Below are 20,242 nucleotides of genomic sequence, written 5' to 3'. Positions count from 1 at the left end.
TTGTTTTCTCATTTTCAGTCGAAATACTAATGATATCAGTGATAGAAAATAACAATAATGAAATATTATTTTCTCTCTCTCTCTCTCTCTCTCTCTCTCTCTGAACACAATAAATAATGCAGTTGGCACAGAAGGATGTTATCTAATAACAATTTTCTAAATTTGTTTGCAATTTGGGAGCAAAATATATTGATCAAAAGTTTTCTTTATTACAATCTTATAGTAAGATTTTATGGTACTCTAAGGTGTTACTGCTTAGTGTTATTTATCGAAAGAGTTCTTACTCGTATTTAACGAATTCATGACACGACGTAAATATCCTTACATTCGTTAATTATCTGCACAACATATACGTAGTAAATTTAGCCAAAAGATTTCATTAAGAAACCTACAGCAGCTTAGTAAATACTCTAAATGAAGTGCTAATTGAAAGGACATAATTGCAAATAAAACTTTATCAACTTCAACTGATAATGCTTAAGACAGACATGAAACTGTCTAGACAGTCGACATCATTAATTTCGCAAACTCAGAATTAACGATGCATCTCAGAATTAATTCTGAGATGCATCGTTGCCATTTTTTCTTGACAAAAGTTTCAAATGTAACCAGAATGGTCACAACAGTGATTATTTTTACATTTGAAATTATAATAAAACCAACTCTAATATTCACGAAAACTTCACGAGATAGCAAAAAAAAAATCTATAGGCTTTTATAGCAGTGGGGATCATTTTCATGATCCCCACTGCTATAAAACAAACTAGGAAAGGCAACATGATAACTATAATGGAAAAAAAGTTGTAGCACAGTGTAATCAATAATAAGTACTTAATAAATTGCAATTAGCAAAAGCCTAATTTGTCAGTTTCGTAATGTTAACTGAGTACAATATCTAGATAGATTTAGGATTAATTTTAAATGCCAAGTTAAGAAACAAACAGTAAATATTTTAGCCATAAAAATATATGAAAACTGTTTTGCAGAGATATAAAATAGCTACGAACACACACACACACACACACACACACACACACACACACACACACACACACACACACACACACACACACACCACAATTATGTTCATTATTTCAGTCATTTTACCTTCTTCTGCTGTTACAAATTTAATGGCTTCAGATGCCTCTCCATGACCAATCTCGTTCTCTGCAAGAATTGCTACAGAATATGGAGTTCCTGGTTTCAAGTTTTTAATTACAGTTGATGTCTGACTAGACTGAATTTCTTCTTCATGCAATCTCTGAGGTCCATCTGTAAAGAAAATAGAGATAAACCAAAGTGATGTTTTTATTTTTATAAACATTGAAATTCTGTGTTATTGCAGTACAGAGAACTGCAACAGAATTCTTTACACACAAAACAGTAACAGAATACATTCATTAATTCATCATGCCAAATTATCTCTCTCGCCCTCTATTTACGCAAAATAACGGATAATGCCTGATTATATAACTCAATTGGAAAACAAATGCTTTTTGGATGCTCAAGATACCTTTGAGGTATTGACCACTTCCACATCAAAGTTACTATTACTTTCCATTTTAAGCTATTAAGTGGAGATCAAGGAAATACAATTGTACTCCATGATAAAAAAGAATTGTTTTAAAATATTGAATTTTCAAATATGTTTTACATTTGCACTATATGCATTTTAAACTGGTTTTCTTATATCTATATATATTATACATAAAGAGAGAGAGAGAGAGAGAGAGATTTGTAGAATACAAAAGTTCATTAAATTTAATTGGAAAACTTATTCAACAATTATTTTATCCGCAGATGGATAAACATCAAAATCAATGTTCACTATAGAATATTAATTGCATTTAATTAACTGATTTCATTAGTTTATTTAATTCATTTAATTTTCAATTTATTCAGCAAGAATAAATTGAAAATTTAAATTCAGCATTTATTAAGCAAGAAATACCAAGACATTGGTTTTCATGGGAACAGGGAGTAAGTTATTTGCAAATAAACCACTCCCAGTTTTATAACTAAATAAGGTCTTAATCTGCAATTATCTGTCCCTACTGTTTTGCTCATTATATAATTATGAATATAGTTTACCATGTTAATATTTCTTTAAGAGCACAGGAAAGGAATTTTTAATTAAGCATATATACGATAACCAATCTCCACTCACATTTATCTCTCCAGTAGTGAATGATATATTTGGTCAGTTGGCTGTTTCCAGCATATGGAGTCGACCATCTTATGTTCGCACTTCGACTCCATACATCCAGAACTTTTACGTCTAATGGTTGCGCTGGAACCTCTAAAAGATTCAAAAGACATCTATTGTTTGCATAATTATGTTAATTACATAGAAGAACAACGGAGATTGATTATTTAAAACAAACTATGCACATAGCCAATTTTTAAGTATCGATCATTGATAACATAATCTTTAAGAATTATGTAAACCAACAACAGTACTAATAACAAAGATACCGTTGCGTGATACCTGATGACTATTTTCTCATATAAAAATTATTTAATATAAGAAAATATTCCTTATATTACATAAAAATATATAAGTGATACAATTATAATTAAAAGCTCATTTAAATGGTTAAATTTCAAAAGATAGGAATCGTTCAATATGATAACAGCATTAAAGTTGATAAATAAAAAAAAATTACTGATCACGCAAAATAATATTGTACTTGAAGTTTTTGATTAGCTGTTATCACCCTTCGTAGTAGAAAATGTTTGAGTGTTTTATGATATATTCTCAACTTTGTATTATTATATTTATTTTATATTAACTGCATATGGAAGTTAAGTTAGTTCCTGTAGCTTTAATTTCCTGAAATTCCTATAGGGTGACGTGTGTGGGGAAGGGGGGGGGGGCGTGAGTGCGCCTGTATGTGTGAATGCTGCACTGCTTTTTTACATTGCAATTAGTCCATTAAATACCAGCTATCTAAGAAATACGAAAAGGACCTACCTATCTAATGCAATGATTTGTTCTTTCAATTAGGACTAACCTGACAGATGGGTACAAGTAATGCTGTTGAATGCTAATCTTTAGTGGTTTTTGGAGACAATATACAAACTTCAATGCAAGACTATTCAATGCAGCACATTCGTATTTTCTTTTTCGTAAAAAAATAGTTTGTCTCACATATCTTACATCTGATAATACCCTGAGAAAGATAAGATTTCTCTTCTTAGGCTGACCTTGAACAACAAGCCTTTCATTATGATCCATCTATTGGACATTCAATCCAATCTCTTTCAAATAAACGACTATTTATCTTATTACTTTCTCTATATATACTGACAAAATCATTAGCCATCTAAACTAAATCGAACATTTTCCCAATCTTCATGTAATACCGATGAATAGGGAAGTGTGCCGTATGGTTCTCATATACAGTTAACTACAAATTCGCAGAACTGACTTCTTTTTATTTCGTTCTCTCTATCTTTATTCTCCTGGTTATTCTCATCCAGTGTTCAAAAAGATTATCAAAAGAAGAATATCAATATTGAATGAATATTAATAATCATTGACCTCTATATCGCATAGAGTACTACTGTGCACTGTAACATTTATCGCAGCTAAATACTCTCGAAATATTGTCGTTGCGGTATTCTTTTGATAAAATCCACACCCTTATTCAGAATAGAAATAAAAATAAAACTGTGTTGAACATTGAAAACACTGAACCTTCCCATCTGATTCAGAAACCGGAGCAATTTCATACTTGAACAAATGCTTACCTTTCACAAATCTTGATATATTCGTTCTCTCTATCTTTATTCTCCTGGTTATTCTCATCCAGTGTTCAAAAAGATTATCAAAAGAAGAATATCAATATTGAATGAATATTAATAATCATTGACCTCTATATCGCATAGAGTACTACTGTGCACTGTAACATTTATCGCAGCTAAATACTCTCGAAATATTGTCGTTGCAGTATTCTTTTGATAAAATCCACACCCTTATTCAGAATAGAAATAAAAATAAAACTGTGTTGAACATTGAAAACACTGAACCTTCCCATCTGATTCAGAAACCGGAGCAATTTCATACTTGAACAAATGCTTACCTTTCACAAATCTTGATATATTCACTAAAAACTATACAAAATAGAAAAATTCATAATATTCCAAAATCAGCGACAAACAACTGTTTAATTATCCTTCTAGAGAATTACCATACTACTTATATCAAGCAATCTCAGTTTCTACAGTGGCTTTATTAATGATATTGGGTGCACATGGGTATTTTACGTTTTGATCCCAAGCTTGCAAAGTTTCATAGTTTTCATGATTTTCATGATGAACTTCTACCATACTGCTGCTGGCGCAATTATATTTTCTAGATTTAAAAAAAAAAAAAAAGTTCCTATTTATTGTTTATATCACTGTCTTGTCCAATTCCATAATTCTGATTCTTAATTTAAATATATACCCACGTTATTCGAATAACTGTGAAAACATTTTGCATTTATGGAAGAAGAATAAAGCCGAAATCCTTAAGATCTTATATCTCAATTTTTCTCATCTTCAGCCATTGAGAGCTTATTTACATAGTCTTCTATGTCTGTCGCTAGCTCAGCTTCCAAGAGGGAAATCCCACCACTTCCGTATGACAGAGGCAAACTAATTTTCTATGGAAATTATCCTGTCAAGATTGCTTTTGTCCTATACTGGGTTCTAGCGGAGGTCACCCACAGTGCTATAGTAGCTCTCTTGAATACAGTAATTCATAATTTCTACGAGTTAATAATGAATGAACAAAATATGACACTTAGGAAAACTCTAAATGCAAAAACGTTTTTTTTTTTTTGTATTAGATTGACTGCAATTGAGATGTACCAAAGGCCGTCAATTAAGCAAATTAAAAAACATAATTAAAGGGGAAGAAAAATTCCACGAAACAGTCATTTTATTTAAAGACTTTATATCTGGATGAAGACTATGTGAGAAGATAGTCACACACGGAAATATTATCCCGTACTATGAATAAATTATATAAATATTCTTTGAAAACATTGTACGAAATAAGATATAATGGTCAATCAGCGTTGTTTACTTTATTTTTACCTTAAGTATCTGTAAGTTAAAGAAGGTTTTTGAGATGTTAGAAAAGCAGTTAATATTATCTGTAAGTTAAAGAAGGTGTTTTGTTAGAAAAGCAGTTAATGATATTAATATATACAATTTTAATGATTAATCTGAACGTACCAACTACCAAAACTTTGATATCCTTTTTATCGCTTCCGTACATGTTAGAAGCCGAACAAGTGTACAATGCGCCATCTCTTCTATCAACATTCCTTATAAATAACTCTGACTTCACTCCATTTTTGCTGATAGTTTCAAACTTTTCGTACCTGCAAATGATTTCATAAATCAGATTAGCATTTCATTGGCACTTCTAATGAAATATTACTAGTTTATTTTCAAATAAACGGAAAAGAAATGCCATTATATATGATTTAAAATACTTTTTAAGATAACCAGTGTTCGAAGAAATTCTTCAGTAATTCTTTGATTTATTTAAAATTTGAATTTCATCTTTCAGTTAACTGGCCGATAAATTTATTTCACAACTCACTTAACTGTATAATATCCATAATTTATTTCACTTAACTGTATAATACCCATTCGCTATTATATGGCGAATAATAAATATCTCGACTAAAGGTAGACTTTTAAAATAGTTATTGCAACAATGCTGTTAGTATAACCAAAAGACAGACTTAAAACAAAAACTGGGTTTAAAACAAGAGACTGGAAATAACTATAACATCTCCAAAAAATCAATTGGTTAATATCGAAAAATGCGAAAGTACCTGTAAATGAATAGCATTAATAACATGTTATATGTAATGTGTAAACGAATAAATTAACCAGCAATGAATCTTGAGTTTTCTGACCTTGATGTATCCGTTATTTCAATCTCTCTTTTATCTTTGGACCACGAGATAGACATCGGTTCATCACCTGTTGCATCACAACGAAGAGCTGCACTATCACCTTGTCGAACTGTCTGAACACTGAACTTTTCATCAAACCTCGCAGGTACTCCATGAAAGAAGAAAGTTATAAGATTAACTTAAAAGTTATAGAAATATTTCTAAAAATATTCTGGCAAAACTTGCATATTGAAATATTACTGAATTGAGGAATAAACTAATTTTGAAGTATGGGTTTTATTTCAAAACACATATTGAAAAAAATAATCCACGTCAAATTAGTTGGAACTTGCAAATTTATTGTCCATTCTATTCATACAAAGCAATACATATATAGTAACAATGTTTGTTTTCATTTATTGCATGGTGAAATTAAATAAATGATAATATAGAATGCAAATTAACACATATTACAGATGATATGATGGCGTTCATTTATTTATTGTACAGCTTTGAATTTAGCAGTGAATACAACATGTAAGCTATTTCACTTTATATGTTTTATTCAACTGAAAGAAAATACCTAGAAGTAAGGAGAAGATATATGATACTATTACACGAGATGAATGAAAATGAAGATGAATACAGAAAAGAAGATCAGAGTAATATTAAAGATAAATCACGAGATGTGAATACCAAAGCAAATAGAACAAGAAATGAATAAAATAAGTAAAGTATGTATAAAGTATATGTATTTTTTCCTCGTAATTTATAGCTTTTCAAAAAAGAATGCAGCAAGAAATATTGAGAAGGAAATACAAAATTACGGGAGGTTTACGAGAAATGAAGCTATTCAAAAATATTTTACTTCTTTTTTTTGTTGTTGTTCCAGAGATAGTTTGCATATGATCAAAGTAAGAGAGTCAAATTTGGTAAGTGAGGTCAAATGGTAATAGAGATCGAAATTATTTACATACATTAACAAGAGATTGTTACAGAGGGAAAGAAATAACTATAATCCATGACTTTCTGTGCATAGTAAATAAATTTGTAACAGATAATGAAAAAATTTAGATCATTCTGGCTAGCACAAGCTATGCAATATTAATTAGCTGCTATTGGATGATACTGAAAAGCACACACTCAAAATGTGCCAAATCTGCACGAACTCCGATAGTGATTACTGTACTGTATTTGTAATTTCTTACAAATGTAATAAATCACTATTTTTAGTGTATATTTATTGTATATCAAAACATGTACCTTTTTATTATTGTAAATGGGAAATCCAACTTAGCGAATCTTATTTAACTCCAACGAAGTGGAAAAATCATTCGCACCTTTTAGTCATGTTTATTATTTACTTAGTGTTCGATATCTGAGATGTAATTTACATCCTCCCGTTAATAGATCCTTAAGATAATTTGTCATCACTATAAAACTGTCTCGTATTTTTTATTAACTATGGGTTGGTAAATTCTTCATTCTGCTTTTTAAATAATAACATTATAGCGAAAATAGAATAGAATAAAAATCAAAACAATCAGACCTCGAAGCATATAATAAGAAATTTAAATTCAGTTTTTAGCAACATACAATTTCACGTATATTAGAAAATTTTGATTATTTCTTCTGTTTCATCGAAAAAAAATCACATAAGTTGAATGAAACCGACCTTCCAGGAAGACAATCAAACCGAAGACTCTTTTATTACAGAAATTCTCCTAAAGTGATAGAGTGTAAGTGAGACGCAAGATACTCTTTGTCACCAAATTATAACATCCCGATCATTTTTTTTATCCAAACTGTCAATGCTTACCTAAAACACTAAGTGTTATTGTTTTTGTTAATCGGGTACCAACACTATTAGTAACAGTACAAGTATACGAGCCTTCGTGATGTTTCTTAGCTGCAGGAATGTACAAAGATCGGTTTTTAACCAACTCTTCGTCCAACATTGCATTGTTCCTTGAATCTCCTGTAAAAGAAAAAAATGCTGGTTAACCTCTCACAATATTTAAGTAGTATAGGGATTATAATTCATGTTATGGATATATAATAAAACAACTAGAAGCCGTTACCTTTACTCCATACTATATCAGGAAGAGGAAATCCATCTGCTTGACAAGGTATCAACACTTCCTCTCCACTAACGGCCGTTTTATCAGCTGGTTCGATTTTCCAAATCGGTGGAGCTGAAATAAAAATATAAGCAAGTTGAATGATTCGCATAAAAAGCAGAATTTTTAATTTCGATATGGTGCTAGTGTTAACTATCAGTGAATCGATATAATATTTTGTATATCGATTATATATTTAAACTTAAGATGATATTAATCATCTACGTATTTCTTATCTGTACAAATGCGAGTATTTGCTTGTTTTTAAACGGGCGAAGTTATTTACTTTATGTTAATTACATTAAATTTAGATTAGATTACACTATATGATTACATTTTAATCTGCTCCGGGAAATTGCATATTTATGGCTGATTTTACAGTCTCTAACCAGCTTTAGTCGAACTTCGCAGCCACAAAACACTCTTCATATAAAGTATGCTGGTGAATGGGTGTTTTTCATCACATTAATTATCTATTATCTTCTTTTAGGTATAAAGTTATTTATAAGGTAGATCATGTACGTTTTCTTTTCTATGTGTACGTATGTATTATCTGCAAAAATATTCCTATTAGTCTTCACCAAAAGAATCGCATATCTGAAGGGATATAGGATTAATATAAAATAAGATTTTATTGTGATTTCACACTTCCTAAACAGTTCCATAAGGGAACATTTGTGCATATAACGTATTTTGATGAATAAATAATATATAAGAATTATATATCTGTATTCAAAATAAAAATTTGGGATGCTAGCTAATCAAGATGAGTAGTATATGTCAAATGTAAGGAAATCATTTATACAACAATGCAAAACTTTTGGGAATGAAGATACAGTATTTCAGAAGAGGGCAAATAAAATATATCTCATTATGAAAAATAAGTGAAAACAAATCTAAAGTGAAACAATATTCACAAGAATGGGTGTGCATTTCTACACTTCGGATATTCTGGAAAATGTTACTACTACGGTTATCAATATTCCAGTCTATCATCCAGTAAGTCAACTAATATTCCAGTTAACTAACCAATCCAATTCAGAAGTAATATATTGACTGAATATAAACTTATAAACTATAAGTCACATACTTATGAATTGGTAAAGTCTACATATAGATGTAGACTTTACCAATTTGTAATTGGTAAAGTTGGTAATTACCAATTTGTAATTGGTACCAAAACTTGTAATTTCTCACACCATGAGAAATTTTAAAATAATATCGTCTCTTCTATAACTACATAAAAATTGCCATCTTTGTTAGTCTTTACTGTTTTGTCTATCATATATGTTTATATGTTTATACTGAAGAAATCTTGTGCAGTTAGGATGAAACGTCGTGTTGTCAATATTAAAAAATAAATGTTTATCATCTTATTCTGGTGTTCTGCTTTATAAACTCTTAGTCATATATATATATATATATATATATATATATATATATATATATATATATATATATTATAAAGACTAACTTTATAATAAAAGACACTTCGCAAATGAGACATCAAGTGTAATAGGATAATTATGGAATTATTACATTGTTGATATGATACATTGAAGAGAAAAATCTGAAAGTATTTACAAATGCATTAGATCCTAAACATATAAATATTAATCCAAGTATCAAATTGTCTGAACACATCATAGATTTCATGAGAAATTATTATTATTATATATATATATATATATATATATATATATATAATAAAAAACGTTGTATTAAAATTCCAGTTGTTCTATTTACGTGCCATTGTTTATTGTATGCGTGGTAGTAGACTCTCGAGAACGCCAGTATTGAACAACAGTAGTATGGCTCTCAGGGATGTTATAGCTCAAATTACTGTTCAAATGTTCAGGATTAAGGACGATCTCCCTGGATTCCACTCTCTTTCTTTCAAATTCATCCTTGCAACGGAAAATATTTTCAGATCTATCCCAGGAAACTTAGTGACCTTGAAAATTACCATGAGGATTGTTAGAGAAGAAAACATGGCTGGATAAGGCACTAGCATTTGATCTTTTATAGGAGATGTCTATTTTATGCTCCTCCTTGCGAAGTTCAACAGATTTATTAGTTTGACCGTAATAAGGAACATTATAGTCACACCATAGTTTATATACGGCGCGATATTTTAGATTATGATGCTTAGGTTTAGGATGGCTTATATGAGATCTAATTTTTGGAAGAGTGGTGAATAACGTTCTGATTTTGTACTTTTGAAGGACTTTTGCCAATTTTTAGGAGACCGAACTGATGTGTGGGATTGAGATGCTATCTTTAAAATTGGTAGTTTCTGTATTGTGGTGTCTAGGAAGATCTATAAGAAATTTCTTAATTGTTCTTTTATGATATCCATTTTGTTCAAAAATATGTGAGAGGTGATTAATTTCTTTTTGAAGCTCATCTGGATCGTTTAAAATAGAGCGAGCTCTGTGTCCTAAAGTAGAAATAGTTCCGAGTTTCTGTAGTGGAAAATGATGATAAAGACTGTGAAGATATCTATTAGTATGCGTTGGTTTTCTGTACATAGAGATTCTAAATTTTCCAGAACAGCGTGAGAGTTTTATATCCAGGAAAGGAAGGGAATTATCATGTTCTAGTTCTGCCGTGAATTTTATATTTGGATGCTGGTAATTTAGATGATGTAGAAAATAGGAGCATAAAAGAGACCTCTCCTATAAAAGATCAAATGCTGTTGCTTTATCCAGCTATGTTTTCTTCTCTAGCAATCCTCATGATAATTTTCAAGGTCACTCAATTTCCTGGGATAGATCTGAAAACATTTTCCGTTGCAAGGATGAATTTGAAAGAAAATAGTGGAATCCAGGGAGATCGTCCTTAATCCTGAACATTTGAACAGTAATTTAAGCTATAACATCCCTGAGAGAGCCACACTGCTGTTGTTCAATACTGGCGTGCCATTGTTGTACAATAAACAATGGCACGTAAATAGAACAAAAATAGAATTTTAATACAACGTTTTTTATTTCAATTATGTATTGCAATTTATCTGTGCTTCTCAGTTTTTAGAATCTTCAGCTTTTATTATTTTTTTTATCTACAAAGATACCTGATGAAGGCCATAATAAGCCGAAACTAGTTGTATAATTAAAGTTTTCTAACTTATTCTCGGTTTGATAGTCATTAAATATCTTTTTTAAATATGCAAATATGTGTGTGTGTGTGTGTATGTGTGTGTGTGTGTGTGTGTGTAGATAAACATACATACTCATCTTTATTAGGTAGCATCCCAAATTTATTTATATATATATATTCTACATTATGTTGCTTCGTGTATTTTAATATTACTGATTAGCAAATAACAAAAATAAGCGTTAAAATTTCTAGATTAACAGCTAATAGTTAAAAGTACAAATTATCAATATTACTATACTAATTACTAATCACAATATTTGTCTTCTAATAGTAAATTATTTATTGAATTTATGCATGATTCATACACAAATTGTTCTGACAACATTCAAAGTACAGTATATAACATATAAACTGTACATTTTATTGATTACGTTATTTCATCTGGTATGTATATTTATACTACTACTACTCCTTCTCTCCTCCCCCCTTTCTCTCTCTTTCTCTCTCTCTCTCTCACACACACACTATAATAGACTTTTAACAATATGATCCCCTTGCAGAATCCAGCAGGCTATTCTGTTACAAAATCTATAATTTCATTATCTTCAAATAAATTTAAATCGTACAAAAGTAAAATTCGACAAACATTTCTAAATTTCTGCACAACCGCACATGAGTGGCTAGACCACGAGTAAAAATGCGGTATGCTCTTGTTCTGCGAAAGAAGACTTCCACTTGAAAAAAGAATCTTATTTAGATAAGATATCGCGCAATGCGAGGCCACTTGTTTCATATGAACTGCCTGATGTTATGGAAAATTATGGATATCAATTTCCTTTCCTCCGCCTCTGCATCGAATTGACATGAGTCCTTCAAACTTCGACCTGTGCTCTAGATTGAAAGAGCCAATCCGTTGAAAATATTCATTACCAATGAAGCGTTTCTGCCCGAAGATTTGCTGACAGTAATACAACTTATTTAAACGTTAGACAGCAGTGAAAAAGCAGGATGGAGATTATATTGAGGACCTGCTAACGTTTCATGAAATAAACAAATGGTTTAACATGGGGAGTATACAGGCAGGCTTCAGAAATGACCTTGGTATATTCAATCAGATAAACATTTGCTTTTACAGCTCATAGTTTAGCTTCACATATTTATACCTGATTATTTATATCTGATTAATAAGCAGAACTAATTTTCTTGAGACAGGAAAAACAGTTTTTTGTTGAGTATATATTTATTTAATAATAGGCATAATTTCGTTTATGCATAACTCACTAGTTGGCTATTTATTCAGACCTACTACTATTATCAATAATGCATAAAACTTAAAATCGAATAAAAATAATAATAAATATATAACATCGATTTCTGATGAAAACCTTTTTAATATTGAAAATATGTTATTCTTCTCATTCTTATTATTTAAAGGAAATGGCAAAACTCTGAAGGGCGACTACAAACATTTGCCTGATGATTTTGTTCTAACAAAATCAAAGACTCAACTATAACTCATAAGCCTCGAATAAGTAGAAACTAGACGAATAAACCGGAAACGAAAGCCATACGAAACCAAACACTTGGAAAAGTACAACCAAAAAATTAGAAATTTAACATGAAAAGTAAGAGGAACAGCACAAAATGATGAAAAACTGGATTAAATACTGTAGTATGGTAACGTAGTATCAAAATAGCTACCATAACATAAACAAAAAATAACGAAAAAAGGTTTATAGGATTAAATGATTATATTCAATTATACAGTAGAGTATGGAAATCTGAAAGAGCCAATACAGGAACCATACTAATATCTAAAGATTGGAAGAATAAAATAATTAGATACAAATACAGCAATGAAAGAATAGTAGAAAAAGATTAAAATATAATAGGTAAACACGACAATATTCCCTGCTTATGTCATAGAAGAAAATAAAGAAGAAGAATCTGAGAAATGTTACAAACAACTTCAACAAACAGTTAACAGAAGAAACAAAAATTTCTATATACTTATATTAGGCGATCTAAATGCTAGATTAGGTTAAAACGAACAATAAAATACTTATGGAAAAGAACTAGAGATCACATCTAAAATAAGAATGAACCAAGATTAATTGATATTGCTTATTCAATAATTTGAAAATATCAAATTCCTTTTATTGGCATAAAGAAGTATAAAAATACACCATGGAATCAAAATGGCTTCAAATCTATAAAAGGTAATAGGTAATAAAAAATTACACATAGCTTAGTTTGTACGAAATGGTTATATTTAGATATAGATCATCATAATCAAATTCCTGATAAGTGCTATCATGGATGTACACATTAAGTTACACAATTTCTACCTTCCAACTGATAATTTTTCTCCAGTTAATCTGTTATCTGTCAAGACTCCAGTACTACGAAATCCAATATTTCTGTCTTCTGAAGCACTTCTCAGTATATTAATCCACCTGCGCGATTAGCTCTGCTAACAAATTCCTGAATTCTAACAATGTCGAGTTCTTTCCTAATATCCTCATGTTAAATATGCTGCTGCTGTTGCTATTAGTGCCACCTGTTCACTCGTCTAATCTTTCTCAGAACTTTCTTATATGTAATCTCCATCTTTGATAGTGTTTAATTTCTAACTCAGTTCTCAGATCCATATATTATTATTATTATTATTATTCGTGACACCTCCAAGGAGTCCGAAGACTCATCGAGGGAGGACACCTACTGTACAACTCTCCTTCTCCACTACTACACAGAACCTCTACTACCAATCACCTACATCAACGCCATCTGCTGCCCACAATCACCACCACCACAGCTAGTATTTTGTGTCTGTAAATTGCGTGTGTGTTCTGAAGGGCCGATTTGTCTGTATGCGGGATGAAAAACCCTGCTATGTTGAAGTTGGTTTGAACACTATCTGTTATATAGACAATTTAGTGTTTTGACTAATTCCTTAGGATGTTTCTGCCTATTGTCTTCGTCTTTGTCTTTTTATTGCTGATTTTCATACCGAACTTATTACAGCATTTATTCAATTTAGTCAAAGAATCCAGCAAGCTTATACTGGATTTATTTAGTAGTATAGCATTATCTGCTTAAACTAAAGAGCCAAGATTAACATCTCCAATTTTATATAGGATTTAACGCCACTTTCCTTCATAATGTGATCCATATAGATGTGAATAACAGTGGAGGTAGTACGCACTCTTATCTATTACCTGATTTAACATCAAACCACCTTTCTGTACCTCATTCAATTCTAACTACTGACTTACAACTCAAATACAGACTATGCATTTCTCGATATAATAACCTAGTTATACCAACCATATAACTGTAGTGATTTGAACATCTTTTCTCCTGGCAATTTGTCATATGCCTTTTCCAGATCTAAAAGAAAGTTAGATTCAGATCCTGGAATAATGCTTTCCTTCCATAAATTATCGACCCTCTGACCAGTCCTGCTAAATTATGCAGCGTAGCCACTGTAAAATCTTTATCCGTCCACACTCGAGTATTTCTAGTCGAATATCATCTACTGCAGCTGTCTTTTCACATTTCAGGATTTTGATGGCTTTTAGACCCCAAGTATCAATGTGTTATCCATTCCTTTCCCCTTGAATATTTACCGCCATCACCATGCTCACTGCACATTTTATTTAGCATTCTTTCAAAGTAATTACTACACACATCTAGAATATATTTATCTCCAGTTTTCATGTTACCTTTATCATCTCTCTGCTTCATGTTATAGTATTCTTTCCTCCATTTCTTTGCATACACAAAATCAAAATATAAATCACAAACCTAATAAGATGTCAGAGTGTACAATAGGTTACATGTAGGAAGAAATCATTAGTTAATTGGAAGCATGTCTATACCTCCAAAAAGGCTGAAAACGGATAAGGAAACCAACCAATAGAAAGTATATTTTAAATAAATTGTTAGAGTAAGAAAACGACAGAAAACTATACCAAATAAAATTACAAGTCAATTTATTAGAGATAGGTAAATGGAAATAGTTAAATAGAATCGAAGAATACATATAAGATAATAAAAAAGCAGCTAATGACAGCTTGCATAGGAAAAAAGAAAAAAGGGCTATGGAAAGTTGGAAGGAAAATATAGAAAGAAAATAAAAGATGAAATGGAAGCTTATAGAAAATTGTTCAGTTCTGATATAATTGAAAATAAACTAACCTATACGAGAAAGAAAGCCACAGTTAAAAGGAAAATTATAACCTTATATAGAGAAAACTGGAATAACTCTGTAAAAGAAATAGAAAAGAGAACATAAAAACTGAAAAGTTGGCAGAAACATTGGCAACAACTACATACTGAATGGAGAACCAGTAGAACAAGTAAAACATTGCAGTTATTTAGGCACAATTTTTAGTGAAGATGGAAAATTTAATACGAAAACAACAGAATTAGCAAAGATGACATAGTAGGAAGTTAAATCACAGATATGAGAGTCCTGAGAAAGATTAGGAGAGTGAATAGATGCCATCAATGGAAGTATCATATTAAAAATGAGGATAATAGGAAAGAACTTGACATTGTTAGCATTCAGGCATGTGCTAGCAGAAATAATCCCAACTCTTAAACAGAATGGTAGAGGAAAGGTTAGAAAACAAATATTCTTTGCCAGGAAAAAATCTAGGTAGATTGATACAGTAAAAATGGTTTAGAACAGAGAGAGAGAGAGAAAGAGAGAGAGAGAGAGAGAGAGAGAGAAACACAAAATCTGATAATATTGGAGTCTTGACAGATAACAGATTAATTTGGAGGAAAATTATCAATAGGAAGTCAGCATGATGTAATTTTCTCATGCTGACTTCCTATTGATATTCTCATATAATTTTCTCATATAATAGTAATATAATAATTATTTAATGTAAATACAAAAATTAAACCATATAGAAACGTCTAGTAAAAAACAAAAGAGTTAAATAGAACATACAAAATATACAAAATAATTTATAATACATTATTACAGTATAAATACTACGATACGTAATACAGAATAAATAAATAATACAACATACAAAATAATATCAAAAGAAGAAAGAATTAATACGAAAGCTTATGAAAATATAATGATTTTTGTACTCCTAATATAATCAACAACTACACACTAGAATCCATACAATTAGAATTCGTTAGTATTTCAATGAGTTTATTTAATGTGCTGAATCAAATTCTAGAGAACTTGAAAAATAAACACAACACCACATAATTATGGAATAAATGAGGAGTTATTTATGTATGCTGATTTGGAACTACATACGAAACTATTAAATCTATTGAATAAGATTTTACAAAACAGGAAGAGCTCGCCTAAATTACACTGAAAAATACAATTACAACCAATTTACCTGCGAAATATATTATTATATTCAGATGATCGAATCTTAATTGCTAATACGAAAGACGAGCTAACAATTAGCTTGCACAATAATGTCACGAAATATGGCATGAGAGTATCTTCTGATACATAAAAAAACTAAAGGCATTTAAAGGGGAGAGGGGGGAACTAATAAGAAGCAAAATAGTTCTAAATAACAAACAATTGAACAAGTCAATAATTTTAATATATTGGATGAAATATAAGCCACATGGAAGAAACAGATCCAAAACATAAAATTAATGAATTCACCAAAATGATAACGACATCTTTTAAACCAAATTTAGTACAAAGAATTACACGATTAATAATATTCAAATTTAACTAAACCTATTATACGAAAGCGAAACGTACAACGAAAAAAAATAGACCAATGAAGTAAAATCAGCAGAAATGAAATTTGTAAGAAACGTAGATTGCATTAAACAAGATAAAAAACAAAGCAAAATAAAACAAAATTAGTGGTCTGTTCTGGCTTCACCAAAACAGACCACTAACACCGTGAAAGGAAGAATAATAATATAATTTTTCTCTGGTAATTATATAGAAATTAAAATAGCATTTATATCAACATATAATACTACACTAAAACATTTGGAATTGGTTAGTTAGAATGTTGTCATTTAAGAGTAGTCTCTTAAGAAAACACTGGCTAAAGGAAAGCACAATATTACTTACCGTTTACATATAGCTGAGCTGTGTACTGACCGGATCCTGCTTGATTAGTGACTATGCACGTATAATTTCCAGAGCTTCCAGCTGTAAGTGTTTGGATAATCAGAAGGGAAAATTCGTTATGATTCTGTATCGTTACATCATTATTATTACTTAATCTATCCCCATTTTTTATCCAAGTAAAGGTTAATGGTACATCCCCAGATTTAACAGTGCACATTACACGAGTTTTCTCTCCTGCATTCAGTCCGGTAGGAAAGATAAACGGTTGAACCTCGGGAATATCTAATAAGAGAAAAGAAAACACATTTTGTTATTGTTGAGTTCAAATAGAAAAGAGAAAACGGGAAAGTCATTTTCCCTTTAGTGAGTAACTAAATATTAAACGCGAGCGATTTACTATTTCAATCAGTAACTTTAATAATTTAGTTTCTTACATTCAAATGAACTGTTTTAACAGATGAATGCAAATGGTTTCAGAACCTCTAGTTAAAAGATAATGCTTTGATTAAATAATCACGTCGGTTTTTATGAAGAGTAGTTAATATATTTTTGAAGTCGATTTTCTGTAATATAAGTACTAATATTTTGTAGTATTTGAAAAACATTGTTCCAATGTTCAGGTTCATGGCGGATATGAAATATAGCAGTAACAGGAAGAGAAAATTATCAAGGAAGCATTTCAATTTAAATTATTTGGATATGAAGAAAATGAAAATTTCCAGTCATTATTGAACAGAATTCGATTAAATAATTATTCTGCAGTCTCTCGAAAAATCAAATGTTAGTATACAGAGAACTGGAAAAAAAACTTCAAATGTACCTCAAATGAATACACTACCAGTTATGGACAGATATCAGTGACAATATCAAACATGTCATTCACACACATCGTATGATAGAGATGAGATCAAGAGAAAGATTAACGTGCAGCAATAATAATTTAATTATTATAGTACAGTTCCAGTAATTGTGAATTTGAAATTGTAAAACTGCATTGTGAATCAGTAATTGTAATTGAAATTGTAATTGTGAATTTGAAATTGTAAAATTTGAATTGTGAATCAGAAATTGTAATTGTGAAATTTAAATTGTAATTTTGTCCACTAGTTGTTAATATAATCTGAATACTTTAGAGCGAAATTCTAAAAATTATCAAGCTGCACTATTTCAATTAAAAGAAGAAAGTAAAATATGGAATTACATCACATATTTTCAATTTCCCATTGAAAATTAGTATACAGTGCAGAATGGTGGAAAATACGGTATTTAGAAAGTAACTAATTTTTTCCTAAAGGAAGCGATTTTCCAACGATAAGGGAACAAATTTTTTTTTATTGCTATACTACTCCCCTGGATTTAATAATATATGGATATCAAAAACTGAATAAAATGATGCTGATGATTACTAACGTACAGAAAATTGAAGTGATTAACCTCGATTGAATGGATAAGAAATTCTGAATTCATACTATCTCGAATAATATTCTATAGGGAAGGGATCTGGCGTAGAAAGATTCGCTCAAGGTTTTTCCCCTTTAGGAATTGAATATTCGGTTGTTGAAGATTATTATAAAGTCACAAAGGTTCTGAATTGAGTGAACGATGTCTACAACTGTAAACATACGTTCTTTGACTGATCTGCATCTTATGTGGACGGAAAATTCAGCATCTCGGCATATACAGAGAAGGGATGCGTATGATTTCACCGAATAAAAACTACTAAAAGTTGGGAATTTTTTTATACAATCAAAACTAAATAACAAAGTAAGAATACCACTTGAATTCTTGTAAATATATGTATTCTTTCATCTACAATTAATGTTACACAGCTGCAAAGCTGGAATTAAAATTCATTTACATTGTTAAGGTATGTTGTGCTGATGCAACCTCTCTTAAAAGTGAAGTCTTAAGCGGTTTTTGAATTTGTAGTCCAAAATAATCATAGACAAATTATTGATTTAGATAAAATTTGTAAAGTGTTTTAGAGAATACTAATGATCTGGAAGAACGAAGACATATCTCTTAGCATGAGTAGTTCTATAAACGCAATGTTAATATAGTCAACCTGATGTTCTGTTTTTCGGTAATTCATAGTGATTGTTTATTGGTCACATTCTTAATTAATTAATTTTATTGATGTTTCTGGGTGTTATTTTGTTTATAGTTGTAAATAGTTATATATGAAATATATCGAAGCACTATAATATTCTAAAACTATTGAATGTTGGACACTTAATATGTAAACTTAAGGAGAAATGTTCTCACGTTAGATACATATCGATTATTTTGACATCTGGTTTGAAATCATCCCGTAAGGTTCTGATCGAAAATTTAATTTTACTATTCTATTATACTAGATATGTTGTTTGAAATAAGAAAAATTTTGATATAAATATCATAGAAAAGACACTCACCTTTAGCGCATTTTCCAGGAGTAAGTACAAAGATCACTGGCCACAGAACTGTCATCCACATTTCACATTTCAGAAATGAACTCCGTGCTTTTTCCGTCATGATTTGATTAAGTGCATCGTGCTTCAACTTGATCTTCAAGACGTTTGTATACTTTTTAGTGTAATCAGATATAACATTACGTATATGTAAACATTAAATACAAATAAGTCATTTCAACATCCCTACATCATTTCAACACTACATGAAACCACGGAATATAGCAGTAATCAGTTTTTTTGCGAATACAGCGCCACATGATGGAGAAAACAGGAAAGACACCAGTGTAATAAAATGATTATACCGCACTCAATTTAAAAATTCTGCAATACTTAAGAAAAAATAGCCTAAAATAGCCATATTAAAAACAGATAGTTTTATTATATTTGGTTACCGGGATGAACAGTGTGACGAATAGTGTGATGAATTAATTGAGATGAACAGTGTGACGAAAATATTTAGTCGTCAAATATATCACGAAGGAACAAAATGAAATGTAATTATTTAAAAATTATAAATAATTACAACGCTTTTTTAACTAAGGCTAAGGCTATGTAACATGAGCTATGATTTATACTTGTTATTCT

At 30.3% G+C, this 20,242-nt stretch overlaps 2 protein-coding genes across 2 annotated transcripts in view; both read right to left on the bottom strand.

The window, feature by feature from the left end:
• Nucleotides 1-20,242, bottom strand: part of LOC150094708 (hemicentin-1-like) — a 176,794-nt gene that overhangs the window by 65,970 nt on the left and 90,582 nt on the right. Inside the window, exons 28-31 of the mRNA XM_090411641.1 lie at nt 5,922-6,069; nt 5,227-5,375; nt 2,168-2,299; nt 1,108-1,272 (exon numbers count right to left, since the gene is read on the bottom strand). Coding sequence (XP_090267767.1) covers nt 1,108-1,272; nt 2,168-2,299; nt 5,227-5,375; nt 5,922-6,069 — 594 coding nt within the window. The remainder of the gene's footprint in view (nt 1-1,107; nt 1,273-2,167; nt 2,300-5,226; nt 5,376-5,921; nt 6,070-20,242) is intronic.
• LOC150094709 (cell adhesion molecule Dscam2-like) lies at nt 7,709-19,720 on the bottom strand. Its single transcript, XM_090411588.1, has 4 exons — nt 19,619-19,720; nt 17,205-17,486; nt 7,982-8,095; nt 7,709-7,878 (listed from the first exon to the last, which is right to left on the bottom strand). The coding sequence occupies exons 1-4, from the start codon at nt 19,716-19,718 to the stop codon at nt 7,709-7,711; spliced, it is 666 nt and encodes a 221-aa protein (XP_090267714.1). The 5' UTR covers nt 19,719-19,720.

This window comes from Typopeltis vanoorti, chromosome 21 (assembly GCF_054136105.1).
Source record: "Typopeltis vanoorti isolate ZY-2024b chromosome 21, IOZ_Tvanoo_1.0, whole genome shotgun sequence".
NCBI lineage: Eukaryota > Metazoa > Arthropoda > Arachnida > Uropygi > Thelyphonidae > Typopeltis > Typopeltis vanoorti.
The sequence above is the reverse complement of the archived record's forward strand: the minus strand, read 5'-3'. Positions and strand labels throughout refer to the sequence as shown.

Excerpts from the sequence above, each read along its gene's own strand:
- LOC150094709 (XM_090411588.1), bottom strand. The coding sequence starts at position 19,718 with ATGACGGAAAAAGCACGGAGTTCATTTCTGAAATGTGAAATGTGGATG. Across the intron at positions 8,096-17,204 it reads AGCTCAGCTATATGTAAACG|CTCCACCGATTTGGAAAATC; the intron begins GTAAGTAATATT and ends TTTTTATTTCAG. Across the intron at positions 7,879-7,981 it reads TGATATAGTATGGAGTAAAG|GAGATTCAAGGAACAATGCA; the intron begins GTAACGGCTTCT and ends TTTCTTTTACAG.